This window comes from Falco naumanni, chromosome 6, assembly GCF_017639655.2.
Source record: "Falco naumanni isolate bFalNau1 chromosome 6, bFalNau1.pat, whole genome shotgun sequence".
Taxonomy (NCBI): Eukaryota; Metazoa; Chordata; class Aves; order Falconiformes; family Falconidae; genus Falco; species Falco naumanni.
The window spans coordinates 234,385-251,152 of NC_054059.1; the positions used below are offsets into that span (position 1 = coordinate 234,385).

The 16,768-nt window shown below is 40.5% G+C and overlaps 1 protein-coding gene across 11 annotated transcripts in view; it reads left to right on the plus strand.

Moving 5' to 3' along the window:
* Positions 1-16,768, plus strand: part of USP45 (ubiquitin specific peptidase 45) — a 60,356-nt gene that overhangs the window by 15,186 nt on the left and 28,402 nt on the right. For all 11 annotated transcript variants that reach the window (XR_005828339.1, XM_040597243.1, XM_040597246.1 and 8 more), the window contains 3 exons: positions 7,246-7,391; positions 8,669-8,764; positions 10,878-11,008. Coding sequence is in view for 10 of the 11 variants with exons in the window: in XM_040597243.1 (XP_040453177.1) it covers positions 7,246-7,391; positions 8,669-8,764; positions 10,878-11,008 (373 nt within the window). In the remaining variant the exon portion in view is untranslated. The remainder of the gene's footprint in view (positions 1-7,245; positions 7,392-8,668; positions 8,765-10,877; positions 11,009-16,768) is intronic.

The window sequence follows — 16,768 nt, forward strand, 5'->3', positions numbered from 1 at the left end:
TTGCTTCTGCAGGGCAGTCGTGTCTCCTGCTCCTTGCTGGGCAAGGGCTGAGGCTCATGTGCAAGCTTCATGCAAAAAGTGTGTGCATGTTCTTCTGGTAATGTTTTAAAGGTGGAAGTCTGTGACCCTGTTCATGTGGCAGAGTATGGCTGCGCTGAGTGGTTTGGCTGCCGTTCTTTGAGAGCTCTGGGAACGTTGGCCCAAAGATAATTTATTGGGTTTTCTTAAGTGGCAAGGAAAAAAGGAAAAAGCTGGGGCATGCTCTGTTGCTTTGGGCCAGGCTTCTCGCTGGAAGAGCCTGGGAAACAGCTGTGTATTGATAAATAAGTGGTGTGAGAGGGAGTTCCCAACCAGGGTTGGCATTCTTCTTTCACTTTGATAAATGTAACTGCAGTGTCTTTTCTGTTTTATGTCAAATACTTGGGCTCACACACTTGCTGCTTCCCCTAAAGGAATGTAACTTAAGTAGGATTTTTTTCTTTTCTTTAAATTAGACTGCCTTTAAGGTTTTTAAAGTTTTTTAAAAAATAAAAAATAAAATCAAAATGTAATTCATGCTGTTGTCCAGAACACAAAGGACACGAAGTCTAACAGTGAAAATCATCTCTACTATTGATAACTTAGGTTTTGAGTTTTTTTTTAAGTACAGCATTTTATTTCATGTTACAATGATATTTTCAATGTAACTGTCATCCTTTAAGTTATTAGTTGGTTTCGAATTTTTAAAAATGATTTAGTATATTCAGTATATGCTTATTTTATTTATATGCATATATAAATATTATATATAATAAGTATAAATAAGTATATACATATAATATTTGTATTTTAAATATAAAATAATTTTAAATAAACGAAAATAACTTGTGAGAAACAATTAGTGTAAAACTGACAATTAATACTTTGTATTTCTCACTTAAAAAATTTGTCTTGTGCTTTTTTCCCTTTGCTTTTCTGTTTCTTTCTAAAAAAGCAGCCAAAGTGAAGACGCTTAGTTTTCATATCAGAATGTGGCACTGTAGCAACAATTCATCCTATGTCTGGATCTCTTTCTATTGTAATAACTGGTTGGCATTGTGCATCATTAAAATTCAAATAGCATTGTGTAGAAATTTCTGCAGAAATGCATTATGAACGTGGATATAAGTTAGCAGATGAGGGCTGCTAGGGTTTTTTAAGTTCTTGAAAGTGCAGGAGTCATTTAAAGATAAAATAATCAGTTTAAACATGGAAGGGAGGGTTATATAGATTTCCTAATTAATGCATCTTGGAAAATAAACAAAAGCAAAATGCTTGTCATTTGGTACTAATGTGGTGGAATAGTGTGGCAGCAGGATCCCTGCTTTTCACTCGGTCTCTTACAAAGATTCAAGTTCACTTCAGCTGTAAAAATGTGCAAATTACATTACTACTACATGACTGACTTTTGTAATTACATTAAGCGATTGAGATAAATCCCAGTGCTGGGTTCCCAAAAGAATGCTTGCAGCTGTGTGATTTTCGCATCTGATCCTATGGTTTGTTGTACCCAGCAATGCCTGCTTTTTTTTTTTTTCCTTCTTTTCCTTTTTTTTTTTTTTTTTTTTTTTTTTAAGAGGCGTCTGTTTGGTTAAGAGGTCATGTTGGGCACAAGATGGAAGAATAAAGCAAGATTGCTTTCTAGGGTATACCACCCAGAAATTTGCTTTGTGAAAAAGGTTAGCAGGCCATGATGATTTTCACAGAAAGGCAGGTGCAGTATTGTCTGTGTGGCACACTTGTGAACTTCACATGGACATAATGCACATGTAGTACACAGAAACCATGCTGAGACATTGCGATCTGCATGTCTGCTCATTTTCTGGAGAAAATAAATTGTTTTGCAGTCTTAAATGTGAATATTACACGTATTTTCCTTTATAAAATCCAAATTAGATATTGGTGGAGACATAAGATTGCATACTTAATTATTTTTTATAGAGCAGTTAAATTGGTTTGTGTGGCAATAGAATGGGAAGGAAGAATATTTATTCTCAGATTTTGTAGTTAAATTTATTGTTGGGAAGGTCAAGCAGGGGAATTGCTAGTAAGTTCAGCTGCCCAGATTTGCCAGTTAGAAACTTGATTTCTTTTTTAATGGACATAATTGATGTAAAATAGAGACTAAAAGATATGTAATTATACAGTACAAGTAATAGGTGTTAACTTGTATGGAAAAACAAATAGTATGATGAATAACTTTTCAGATTTGCATTTGTCTGTGGATATTAGCAGTTGACAAAAGATCACACTGTAAAAATGAATTGTGTTCTTTCATAACTGATTTTTCACTAAGTGTAGTTTGGAGTTTGAAATCATATCAGTCCCTTCTGTCTACTTAAAAGAAAATTAACTAGCAAAATAAAGCAGAGTGTGTTGATTCTCCAGATCTGAGATACACTTCAGAAAAAAGACATTTTTTTTGTTGGTTATAAATTTTCTTTCAAGTTTACTTACTTGTTAGGGGCTGCTGTTAATTATACATGTTGCAAAGAAATGAAAAGTGAATCATTGGCAAAAAAATTTTTAGACATTCTATCATTTTTATCCATGAATTCTTCTCTTTCCTGTCCGCATACTTACTTCCTTGTGAAGTGTAGCGTAAGTCATCTGAGCGATGAGGATTGAAACTGGTGCTGGAATAGCTTGCTCTTTCACACTGTGCAGACATGTTTTTTTGGTTTATAATGTTCTGGTAGAATCAGAGAAATAAAATTGCAGTTTGTAGTCTTTAATTTGGTGGGATTGTAACACTGCAAGAGAAATAGGGATTTTAAAACATAAAGCTAGTGACCATTTCAGAAGAGAACTGTGTTGTTTTTCTAAGGGGTAGATTCTTATTGTCCTACAGTGTTGTAAAAAACTAAAAACTTTGTAAATAAAAAAGGAGTGCCAGACAATTTAGTAGCATTTCATAATACAGCATGATGAGAACTTGGTAAAAGAAAGGCAATCTATTAACCTTGCTTTTACTGGGAAGACCTTCAGCTGAATTACCAGAGTTGTGTTCAATGTAAAAGCCTTGACCTTAGAATAAAAGTACATGTTCTGGAACCCTCATTTTTAATTAAAAAAAAAAAAGTTGCATTGAAAAGATGAGCAAAAATGCTTCCTCCCCTGTCTGAAATAAAAATTGGTTGTAATTTATCTTTTTGCTTGCATACCATCTGCACCCCCCCGGCACAGCTCAGTTTCAGCAAGGGTGGTGCAGAAGTCCATGTGCACTGCAAATGTTTGAAATACTGGCAAAACAATTTGATAGGGAACCTGTGGTAAGTTTTCTGAACGTCTTTTACAAGTGGATGTGTCAGCACCATGTGTGTTTGTACACCTGGTACAGTGACTTGCTCTGATTCATGGACTGTATCATGTCTATGTTAACATTGGGCTTAGGAATCTCAGTCATATACCTATGAGGCTGGTGCTGTGCAGCTGTGGGACAAAGTGATGTTCCCTGCCTCCAGAGAGCTTACAAGACAAGACTACAGGTGAGCAGAAGTAGGTAAAAAAATATGCTGAAGAGTGGCAAGAAAAGGGTGCATTGCAGGCAAGAGCTGTAGTGGAGGACCAGTCTCTGACTACTGTCCTCTCCTGTGAGTCTGGTGGAGAGGGGGTTTTCTGGCATGGAGGAGAGAGCAGAGTGATGTTGGGAAGCTTTGCCGAGCATGAAGGCTGTGCCTATGTGCAAATGCAGCTGTCAGAGAGCTTAAGGAGGGAGCAGTGGAGGTGGATGTCGTGGTGGGAGCAGAGGCAGGCACTGACCTGGTGCCTAGGAAGAGGTGGTTAGTAGGGTGTGATGAGCTGGATGGAGAGCTGGACAGTGGGTCTTGCAGAGTGCACCAGCAGGTTGTCTCTGCAGCCAGATACACTTTGTCAAGGGAAAAGAAGGTTGTGGTGATCGAGGCACAGCTTGGGTGAGAGTTTTCCCTGTGTGACTGGATTAGAAAGGCCACCTCTACAACAGAACTGCAGGAGTCTGAAGAGGCAGAGTCTGAATGGGTGAGCCCCAAAACAAGTTGCAGTCAGATGTGCTGTCCCCAGTGTGGAGGGACAGGCCTACTTGGGGCTGATACCAGTAGTGCCTGAGAAGGGCAGAGAGGTTGAGGGTCACCATATCAATGCTTTAAAAGAGGTAATGGTGAGCTATGGATAGAAACTGATCTATGACTTTAATTACTTTTATGGTTTTCACCCACGTTGCTGTCATTAACATTAACAAGGTCCTTTGTAACTGGTACTACTGCATGCAGACAGATGGCTTGGACTACTTTTTATCTCCTGTTTGGTCAAGAGCTGAAGGCCCTTGTGGGCAGCAGCAGCTGACAGTCATTTCAGTGGAATCCTTCTGCTGGGGTCCTTTTTGTGTCTATACTGGCTTAAAAGTCACTTTTTGTATCCAAAAGCACAGCTATTAAAATCTTGCAGGTTGCAAGATTGAGTCGGCAAGAGTCCATGAAACAGTGCAAATTCACTTTAAAAAATTACATATTAGCCTTTTGATTACTAACATGCTTGTAGCCTTGGGTTAATCTTTTGCAGAAGGACCCTCCGGTCCCAATCTGTAGAAGTATTAGCTATTGCAGTCATTACCAGCATCTTCTAATAAGACTGACCAACTCTTCACATGTCAACTAAACATTCAGCTTCAGGCCTGTCTGTCATTTATCACAGAGCTGGGGACACTGAGCAGCGTTAAATTAAAACTGCTGTCCCTCCTGTAGCTCTGTATATGTCCTTAAAAATATCTGCATGGAGTGAGTGAGGCAGCAGATAACGTTTGGAATGGCAAAACAATACTTTCCTGTCAAGACTTTCATGGATACAAAACACCTAGTAAAATGTCATGTGGATTGTATGCGTAAAATTATTAAAAAACCAAGAGGCAGTAATTAAAACTTTCTGAATGAAAGGAGGTTCCCAGACTTGAGTAACAGCATGCAAGCCTTTTTTTAATTTACTGCTGCTTCTCCTTATCCTTCTGCTGATTTTCAGCTTTGTGGCAGTTGGATGTCTTGTTCTCATTTATTGTGTTTTATAATTGCATATTCATCCAGCTCTTACTGCAAAGCTGGATGCTTTGGCTTTGTTTTCCCTCCCTTAAATAATTTATATGTAAGGTTCAGCAAATGGAACCTCGCTACTTGTGTGAAGCTGCCATTTAACCATGAAGTGAAATGCTTTTATCGAGTTTGCCCTGCAGATACGGTCCGCTGTGGCAGTGCTGTCCATATTTGGTGGCTGTGCAAGGAGAGCCAGGTGGTGCTGTAAAGCATAGCACAGTGAAGCGTGGACAGATCTAGGTTTGACATTTGTCATCCTGTACTGCTAAAGGGAAGAGAAAAATCTGCTTTTCCATATGCTTATGCTTTAATTTTTGCCTGCAGTTTTGTCCAGATGGCCTTGTGAACATTGTTTACTTTAAGATGCTGTCCCAGATGTTTTTGAATGCCGATGGATAAATGCAACAACTGTGATATACTAATACACAAATTATTTACACAATTTTGGCTTCCCCCCCCCCTCTTTTTTTTTTCCCCTCCTTTTTAACCATCTCTTCTCCACAGCACCACTCTGTGTGGCACACTTTTCTGAGGTGAAGAAGTCTCTATTTACATAATTAAATTTCTGAGAGTGAGCAGTGCCTTTGAGTTGCAGACAACTGAAGCTCCCTTTCTCCTGCTGCGATTCATTTGGAGCTCTTGTGGGTGGGCAAGTCTCAGACACTGTAGCATGCCCCTTGTAAGCCTGTCAATTAAAAGGTGTTGCGGCATGTAGCCCATAAAACAGTGATTGTTTCAGGGTGTGAGCAGCTCCCAAGCTGTTTGTCGTTTGTTGCATTCAAAACCACTTCGCTTTCTGAAGGAGAACTTGGTCTCTTACTTTGCCCTTGTACTGTCTTAATTTTCCACACGAGTGGAAAGGAGAGTATTTTAAAGCTGTGTAAGCAGTATTACTAAGAACATGTAAAAATGTTTTTAAACAGCAAAGCACCTTTAACTATGTTTTGACAAACTCGGATACAATTTGGAAAAATAATTATGCCTTGATGGCACTACAGGGTGCAGACAGACTGCATCAAAGCTTGTTGCTAGATACAATAGATATTTTAATGACTTATTTTTTATTTAATTATATTTTTTCATCTTCTAAGCAAGAAGCTACCTAGGAGTGTACATAAAAGAACCTTTTGGCATGAGCGTTTCATTAATGTAAATAAGACTGTTAGCTATTTCTCAAGAACACTTTAATGAGACTTCAATGTGAAACTCATTAGAACAAATATATGAATTCATATGTCAAGGCAGAGATTGCAGCATCGCAGTTCTTGGCATCTATTAAGTCCATAACTCGTTTACATTGACATGCATTGTTAATCAATATTTAAGACACTGCAGATGTCAGTAGTGTTCATATTTAGTCCTGCAACCGTGACAATATGAAAGTTGCTAGTAGAATTTGAGGCTAAATATTATTATCTCAAGTCTTCCCATTACCTCTAGGCTACAAGTTAATGACTGTCTAACTTTGCTGCCCCTTATCTATTTAAATAATAAGGGAAATAGGGAGATATGTGGATGTTATACTGGTAGCATATTCCATTGCAGTTTCATAAAATTGTTGTTGTTTGAAACTAAAACACTAGCATTGCATATATGTGGGTTGTGTTATCAGTTCCTCAGGCTGTGACAAAGGGAGGTGGGTCAAGGAGCAAATGTGGTGTTAGGGAAAACTATTAACAGAAACTGTTGACTGGGTTGTATGAGGCAAGTCAAACAGTGCCGTAATTGAGAAAGACTTGCGGCACTCGGGTGGTAACTTTTGGTTATGTCTCATCAAATGCACCACAAAGCAGTCCTTGTGTGGTGTTTCCAGTGTGTTGAACGACTGTATATCTTAACTGCCTGTTGTTAATAAACTAACAGAGCCTGTTTACGTTATTTATTGCTTGGGTAATTGAAGAAGTTACAGTCTTATGGGACAGTGTGATTATTGTGGAAGGTTTGGTTGGGTATATGCACTTGTTGGGGGGATATTTTTTCCCCAGGGGTTTAACTGCTGATGGTTTGTTTTGTTTTGTTTTTTTTTAAAAGATTGCGTAAAGCAGCTTAGAGTACCATCAAAGTATCCTTCTGCATATGATAAAAATGATAAATGGAACCCATGGAAGGACTTGATTGATTAAACTGTGCAATTACATAGTAATATTAAACTGTAGTTTAATTACAGGTTCATCAAAAATCATACGACTCCGTGAAGAAAACAGTGAAACAAGTGAAATACTGAAAGGAAAAAGTTCTGCTAATGGTGCATCAGTTCCAGTTAAAGGAATAAATAATTTAGGAAATACATGCTTTTTTAATGCTGTCATGCAGGTAAGATGGAAAAATCATACAGCTTTCTTGTAATAGATTTCAGAAGTGATCTGTATAAACGGTGAACTTCAGAAGAGGTTCTGGCTGTTACCAGTTTTCATTCTGCTTTCTGAAGGACCTTTTCAAATTCTTTTTATTCCTTGCTATCCAAGCAATATTTCATGTTATAACAAAAAAAGAATTCCTGGATCAGTAGCGTTTTTCACAGTAATGAGACAAATGAAAATGTCAAGTGTTTTACACACTGCATATGTGTGTGGGTTGTACTCTAGCATATGGTTTCATTTGTAGTTCAGCATTAGGCAGTCATGAGTAATGCACAGTATTTACCATACTGGTGGGTGTGAAAAGTGGTACTTTATGCATAATGTAAATGTCTGCACAGTGCATTGTGATAATTTTAAGCCCCTGCAATGAGTGCAGTTATAAAAGTACTTGTATTGATTACGTTGGGGTTTTTTTCCTGACCAGAATAAGAGGAGTGAGCTATACTAATAGACCTTTATTGATGTTGAGTGTACAATTAATCCAACGTCCTCAAAAAAAGCAGCAGCCTTAGTGGGTTTTGTATTGGACTATCCTATTGCTTGTCAGTTGAGCAGAGACATCTGTATGTCTGCAGGCAGGAGTGAACAAAGGAGAGAAGGCTGCTACAAAGATGTTCTGAAGTGGCACTCTTTACCTTGTGTTTATGGTGGTGATTACAAACCTCAGCAAAGAAATAGTAAATTTGTAAGGAGCAGAATTACTGCACGTTGTCCTCTATCCATACTTGGGGCATTGTAGAAACCTAAGTGATCTGCAGTCAGAGTTAACCAAAAATAAAGAAACAAAGCTGAGATACGTTGAGTTGGTTTCTCTCTTAAATTCAGAGAGGTAATGCTTTTCAGTGTGCCAAAGCCTTTGTGCCTCTTGGGGCACAATGAGGGGGACTGCAGAGCTTAAAAGAAACAAATATTTCTGATACTAATGTGCTCACCATAAAAAAAAACCCTCAACCCCGAACCTTGTTGTTCAACAAACCCAACAAAGTTATTACTAGGAAATTGTTTTGGAATTACAGAAACAGAAGTAGATAAAATTTTAGAAAGAGTGCGAGATCAATGATTTTGGCTCTTATAAGGATTATACCTGCTTTTTCTAGTGGTCTGATTTAAACCTCAGTTGTACATTATGAAATATATCTGGTTTTGTGTGTCCCTGAAGCTATAATTTGTAACTAAAGAAAAATGTATAGTTGAAAGGTCATCCTGTGTTTCTTGTTTTTTTTTTTTAAGAACTTGGCACAGACTCACGTACTAAATGAACTGATGTATGAGATGAAGGAGAAAGGAACAAAGCTAAAAATCTGTCATACTTCAGACTCCCAATTGGTGAGTATGAAGTGAGGAATACAAATCAGGGGAAATGGGGGAAGAAGCTGTAGGATGGAAAACTGCATCTCTGTTAAAGACACACTCTTACCCTTCCATTTCTTTTGCCTTTTAATTGTTTAACTGGTTTATGATACCAGTGAACTCACTTTTTTTACAAAATTTAATTACTCAGCTCTGGAGGAGGAGTAGTAAACACTTCCTTTCATATTTTGTGACATTGACGTAGCAAATAATGCCTGACCTTGAGAAAGAGTGGCTGGATTATTTTTGTTTCCCATATCATTTTTTTCAGTACGAATGTGTGATACAGGAAATAGTGTATTTGGTTCTAGAAAGTGTTCATGAAATATTTTATTCCAGTCTGTCCCAGCCCTTCATAGATAAGGCTTGTAAAATTTATTATGTGCTTTAAGGTCCAGAGGATTAAACTGAGAGAAGCAAAATTTCAGTGACGACCACTTTTCTTGTCCTCAAGCTCATTGCAGGCATATGGGAAAGAGACTGCTGTGGTTATTATCAAAATAATACTCTGCTGTTCCTGGTCATGTCTTAGAGACTTGGGTTTTCATAATATGTTGTTGGCAATAAAGATAATACCCTTGTCCCTCTGCTAGCTAAAGCGAGCAGTTTACAGAGGATGTTTTTTTCTTTTTCCTCTTTTTTTTCTTTTTCTGCTGTTTCTGGGAGTTTCTGGTGGCAGTGAGGGTTGAGGGGTGGGATTCTGTTCCGGATACCTCTGAAATGAACATGATTTCTGTATCTTGCTGTTAATGATGTTAGTAGCTTCTCCCAGCAAGAACAGTGTGAAATTCACAGCATTGCTGTCTGTATTTCCTCCAGTGGCAGTTCTGAGCGGCAGCATGTTTCACTGAGTTATCCTGAGCCACAGCAGAGGTCTGGAGCTTGTTTGTGCTCAGAGGCTTAGAAAGCCAGTGGTACATTGGCTTACGCTTGATGTGAAACTTGCACAACCATAAGGTTGAAAGATTTATTTTTTCCTTTAATGACAATGCTTGCAATGTAAGTAAGATCTTTGGAGCAAAACCTGTGTTTTCTAGTTTTTGTATGTCAACACAAAATTAAAGGGCAGCAGTAGTCTAATAGTAATGTAGAAACTCCCAGTTTCCCACTTGGTAAAGGGCATTTTTCCACCTTCTGATAGTCTGTATAATGCAAATAGTTCATATTTGTGTGTATCCATAGCGCTTATGTTTTGTGTGGATCTGCTTTCTGGATAAGGCAGCTTCTCTAACTGTTTGTCTGGCAGTTGTAATCTGTTTTTGCAAGAGTCGGGCCAGCTCGCAGGAAGCACTGTGGTCATTTATGGACCTGGAGCATTAGGGAGGACTGGCGACCTGTGTCTCTGTTGAGGCACACGTGGCATGTAGGCAGTGCAGGAATATCTCCTACTCGAAGACTGGCTTAGATGGCTGATGGCTGGCTCCTTCCAGCCCCAGGACCTGCTGTCCAGGGTGAATCTCACACCGGGAGGGGCTGTGTGGGATGCACCTCGTGCCTGTCCCCCGCTGTCATGGCGGACCTGTGGGGTCTGCTGGTGGGGTCTGCTGTTGGCTCCTGCTGTGAACCACGGCTGGTCGGCCTTCCCAGCACCTGGCTCCTGGAGGAACAGCATATGTTCCAGTGGCTGTAGGAAGTGTGGAAACTTTGGTGTGTGGCTTTCCTAAGGTTAAGTAGACTGAGTGCCACTGAGCTCTGTCTGATGCTGGCCGACAGAGGAGGTCACCTGTGTTGTCTCTCCAACTGAATTTCAGTGCACGTGGTAGTAAGAGTAAAGCAGGTAATACAGGAGGTAGTCTGTTTTTGTGAGACAGACTGGCTCATTGGCATGCCTGTTTCCAAAACTACTGGTTACCAACCAATTTGCTTGACAGAAACAGTTTGGTTTTGCAACTATTACTGCTTAAATAATAAGTTTCCTTTTCAACTATTCCAATCATGTAGGTCACATCAACATTAAAAACCCCCAACAAACCAAATACTTTTAAGAATGAAAGTTATGTTGTTCTTTGTCATAAATGTACTAACTTGAATTAAGTCTTGTGTGTCATTAACTGTGAAATCTGATGTGCAATTTACCTTTGCTTTGAAGGATCCTTTGGTGGTAAACCTCTCCAGTCCAGGACCTTTGACTTCAGCAATGTTCTTGTTCCTTCACAGCATGAGGGAGGCTGGAAGAGGCCCTCTTTCTCCCAAAGTGCTGTTCAGCCAGCTTTGTCAAAAGTATGTATTGCCAGTATCTTTTACTTTATTTATTTTTAATTTCCAGTGATATGTTTCTCAGTGTGCCATGTCTGTTGCCTTTTCTGAGGTGCCATTAGATTTTTACTGGGCAGTCCAGAAAATGTCATCTTCATGTTCTAGAGTGGCAGGGCTCCTTCTTGTGCTCCAGGGTTGTGCCTGCTCTGCTCTTCATGAAATACATGGCCCAGTCCATAATCAATGACTTTCAGTGGGCTTTGAACAGAGTGTGAGGGGGCAGAAGAAGGCATGGTAAAACTGAAGGAAATAGAATTACCTTTCAAGTTTTATTGTATATTAGCATAAAGATGTGCTAATACTGCAAAGTTTATGTAGGTATTTTGAAAAAAATAATGGTAAGCTTTTAAATGGAAAACCTCTGCTATGACGTCTGACCTTGGCATCAATTCAGAATTAAAAAGAGTCTAACAAGTAAGTACTTGAAGCAATACTGAAATGGCATATGGCTCCAGATTGCAAAGAGCTTCCAAGCCCTAAAGAAAATCCTGTTTCTTGGTGTGGAAAATGTTTACAGTGGTGCTTTGTAGGTGCCTTCAATTATGATGCAAACAACCTTGCTTTTTAAAACACCTGTGGAAGACCTATTTAAAAGTTGATACAAATATTTAAATATTGACTTTACAAGTAAAAGGAACTGTAGAAGCAGAGTAACTGAAGGATGATATCGCTGAATCTTACATTTAAAAATATTAACAATGTATTTTAATTTATTTGCTACAGTATTCTTGCATGGAATTTTAAGTAGAAGAAAAGTTGCAGCCTCCTACCATGGCATTCCAGGGCAACCTCACTGTGCAAGCATGGGTTTAAAATATGTTATAAAGAAACAAAAGCTTTTAAATTGTCCCTGCTCTAGTCTAATTCTGATAAAGAAATTGGTTATTACTTTTTCTTTATCCTCAAAATTCAAGTTCAGAAACATGATATTATATTTTTTCTATTGCACTTTACTTCTTTTTCATTCTTTTGAGCTATAAAAGGAAATGTGTATTAAGTGTCATTATAGTGATTTTGAGTTAAACAGCAGTGTTCTTTGTTTAGTATTACCTACCTGGAAGAAAAATGTATAGGGAAGAAAAATATGTTTCCTCACTCTTACTCCTGTTTCAGGGCTGAGTCCAAAATGTGATTATAAGAACAAAATTCGGATGACAAATAGAAGGGAAATGATTAAATAGGAGCAGTAGGGTTTTTTTTTCTCTGTAAGTAGTAAGAATAGAAAGGAAAAGATGATGTAAAACATGTTTTAAAGACCACTTTAGTAAAATCATTGTAAAATAAAAAGGATGCAGTGCACTTTGGATGGCACTGTATTTTTGTAGTGATAGCTATTCAGTATCTGCTGTTGTGTGTGTGTGTTTGTATTTCTGTAGTCATCAAGTGATGGCTACACAATGAATCGGTATTAAATCCCAGTTACCTAGATGTTCTTTTATTTGTTGCTGTTTTTTGGTCTGTGAGATGGACATACGCTTCAACTACCAGCTAAAATTGAAACATGTTTTTCAGTGAACAGCAGACTTTTGCTGTTTAGACATGTATCTGCCAGCTTCTGCCATCTCTTGCTTTCATCCCTATGTCTTAACATTTGTTAGCCTTGCAGAACACAACTTAGATACAAATCCTTTACTAGCTCTTCTATCAAAACCAAAAGTCTCAGCCACATCCTGGTGTTCAGGGGCAGTAAGTGCCTGCACATGTATGATAGAATTTTTTGGTCTTTTGATTATTTTGTTATTGATGGTGACATAAGCAAGAGAGAAGAAAGGGAGAATTTTGGCAAATTAAGCAATCTGCAGTGGTGGAAGTAAGAGAATGGGAAATCTTTACCTTTGCAGACTGAATATGCTTACTATATATTAACTTAAAAAATATGAATGGAGTGTTCTGTCATGCCATGGTAATAAAGCCTTTTTTTTCATTTTTAAAGTTTGCATTCTCCTCTTTGAAAAAGCAGAAATGAAAAAGAGAGAATGGAAAGACGAACTTCTGGAGGGCACACTTCGGCCCGTTTAGGAGTGTGGGTGAGTGTGGGTGACGGAGTCAGGTCCCTTGGCAGGCAGTCCTAAAGAGCAAAGGAGTCCAGGAAGGCTGGACATCCTTCAGGAAGGAAATGCTAAAGGTGCAGGAGCAGGTGGTCCCCATGTACTAGAAGATGAGCTGGTAGGGAAGACGACCAGCCTGGCTGAACAGAGAGCTTTGGCTGGAACTCAGGAAAAAAGGAGAGTTTCTGACCCTTGGAAGAAGGGGCAGTGCACTCAGGAGGACTACAAGCGTGTCGTGAGGTTATGCAGGGAGAAAATTAGTAGGGCCAGAGGCCAACTAGAACTTAGTACGGCTACCACCGTAAAAGGCAACCAAAAATGTTTCTATAAATACATTAGCAACAGAAGGAGAGCCAAGTCCATCCTTTATTGGATGCAGGGGGAAACACAGTGAGACAAAGGCTGAGGAAAAGGCTGAGGTGCTGAATGCCACCTTTGCCTGAGTCTTTCATAGTAAGACCAGTTGTTGTCTGGGTACTCAGCTCGCTGAGGCAGAAGACAGGGCTGCGGAGCAGAATGAAGCCCCCATGATCCAAGGGGAAATGGTCAGTGACCTGCTACATCACTTAGACACACACAGGTCTATGGGCCGGGTGGGATCCACCCGAGGGTGCTGAGGGAGCTGGCAGAAGTGCTCACCGAGCCCCGTCCCATCATTTATCAGCAGTGCTGGCTAACCGGGGAGGTCCCAGTCGAATGGAAGTCAGCAAATGTGATGCCCATCGACAAGAGGAGCTGGAAGGAGGATCCGGGGAACTACAGGGCTGTCAGCCTGACCTCGGTGCCAGGGCAGGTTATGGAGCAGGTCATCCTCGGTGCCGTCATGTGGCACGTACAGGACAAGCAGTAGGTGATGATGTCCAGCCAGCATGGGGTTATGAAAGGCAGGTCCTGCAAGACGAACCTGATCTCCTCCGGTGACAAGGTGACCTACTTGCTTAGTGGATGAAGGAAAGGCTGTGGGTGTTTTCTACCTGGACCTTATTAAAGCCTTTGACACCATCTCCCACAGCATTCTCCTGGAGTAACTGGCTGCTCATGGCCTGGGCGGGTGTGCTGTTCTCTGGGTAGAATCCTGCCTGGCTGGCCGAGCCCAGAGAGCGGCGGTGAATGGAGTTAGATGCAGTCGGTGGCCGGCCACAAGGGTGTTCCCCAGGGCTCAGTACTGGAGCCAGTTCGGTTTAATGTCCTTGTCAATGATCTGGGCGAGGGGATTGAGTGCACCCTCAGTGAGTCTGAAGATGACACCAAGTTGGGGGCAGTGCTGATCTGCTGGAGGGCAGGAAGGCTCTGCAGAGGGGTCTGGACAGGCTGGATCGATGGGCCGAGGCCAGTTGTATGAGCTCCAACCGGGCTCAGTGCCGGGTCCTGCCCATGGGTCACACCAGCCCCAGGCAGCGCCACAGGCCTGGGGAAGGGTGGCTGGGAAGCTGCTGGGGGGAAAGGCCCTGGGGGTGCTGGCTGACACCCAGCTGAACATGAGCCAGCAGTGTGCCCGGGTGGCCAAGGGGGCCGACAGCATCGTGGCCTGTGTCAGACACAGTGTGGCCAGCAGGACCGGGGCAGTGACTGTCCCCTGTACTGGGCACTGGTGAGGCTGCACCTTGAATCCGGGGTTCAGTTTGGGGCCCTTCACTTAGAGGTAGATGTAGAGGTGCTGGAGCGTGTCCAGAGAAGGGCAACGGAGCTGGTGGAGGGTCTGGAGCACAAGTGTTATGAGGAGCAGCTGAGGGCACTGGGGCTGTTTAGCCTGGAGAAAGGAAGGCTGAGTGGGGACCTTGTTGCTCTGTACAGCTGCCTGAAAGGCAAGTGGGCAGGTGGGTGTCAGCCTCTTCTCCCAGATAACAAGTGATAGGGCAAGAGGAAACAGCCTCAAGTTGTGCCAGGGGAAGTTTATATTGGATATTAGGAAAAATTTCTTTGCCGAAAGGGTTGTCAAGCATTGGGACAGGCTGCCCAGGGAGGTGGTTTTATCACCATTTCTGGTGCTATTTAAATGATTTGTAGACGTGGCACTTAGGGACATGGTTTGGTGGTGGACTTGGCAGTACGAGGTTAATGGTTGGATAACTATGGGGGACAAAGGCATGGGGAAGGGCTTAGAATGTTTTGTTTTCATATATTTTATGTAAAAGTTTGCTGACTCCAGTTGCAATCTTATTTTTGTCTTTTTTAAAATTTTAAAATTATTTTTTTTAAAAAATTAAATTTTAAATTCTTTCCCTTTCACAGATCTTGCTGTCTCATTACCACTCTAGAGTATATGATCATACCTTTCTTCAGTAAAGAACTTATGAAGCACATTGTGCAGATAGTATAGGATGTACTTGTTTGTGATGAGTTGGACTTGGTGACCCAGAAATTGTGTTCCCAGTCTTTACCATAAGATTATTTTGAACAGTTGCTTGTAGCTTGAGTAGTCATGCAGAATACAGACTTTTTGCTTAATACTTAGTGTAGTTACTTCCCAGTCCTACTAGGCTTCTTACAAATGTGAATGGTTGAAATGCTGAAGCTGTGAGCAGCTGATGGTATGCTGCTATTCTTCATATACTTAGATCTATCTACTTGTCAGGACTGTTACAGTGTGCTGCCTAGCCAAAAAGTAACAGCAATTTCCTAATAGCATTTTTCTCATGTGTAGCAGAAGGCTGGTCCTTTAAAAATGATTGCTTTTCCCTGATGACACAATTGGTTTATATATATAAAAATACACATAGATTTTGATTAAATTGGTATTGACGATTCTGGGTGGTTTTTTGTTTTTTAATCTTTTAACTGAATGGTGACATATTTTCATGTTGGATCAGTCGATGCAAGATATAGTAAGGGTAGTCGTATAATTTAACACCTGACACTTGCCCTCATTTGGAGTTCAGTACTGGAATAACACTTCCGAGTTTGATGTCCAGAGCTGCTTTTTTTAATGTCATTGTAGGACTTCAGGACTCCACCTGCTTCAGATGTTGTAGTATGCAAGAGTTTGAATGCTCACATTTGAACTGGGTATCCTTAGTCAAAAATTGAAAAGTGCTCAGTAAAAAAGACCTAAGAAAGCAAGGAAGGAAGGAAGAGCTAGAAAGGAGTGTGTGAAGGCATGTAGGAATGCAGCTAGCTGTGGGCAAAGAGCTTGTAAAGAAAGGGAGCCAGGACTGCCTTGGTCAGCTGCAGCTCTGGCACGGTACTGGGCGGGATCCCAAAATCTGCAAGTGAGAAATTGCAAGTGGATACATGTTTACGGCTCAAAAGCTGTAAGAGAACTGGGACACAGTCCTTTCAACTGTGAACTGCTTCTTTAAGAGTCTAGGGAGATCACAGTGGGAAGTTCATAGTCTTGTGTATGAAAGGGTATTTGTGGTACCCTTTTTTATTAAATAACAAAAGAAAAAATGATACTGAGTGTTAATTTTATCAAGTGGTGGGGTAGCCAGGTTGAAGAAGGGGAGAAGAAGAAAAGAAATGGATGAGTCTTTCTATAGCAACTGTTTAGCGTCTGGTACTAATTCATCCACTGTTAATTTTGTTAATGTTGCAGCTGTCAGATGTTTTGTGAGGACAGATTGTGAGCATAACTATGGGGCCCTTCTGTTGGTTTTCCACTATGCTGAATATCAGGACTGCAGACTTCTGACTTGTCTGAAGACATAGTGACTAATGCAATACTGATGTATTAAGA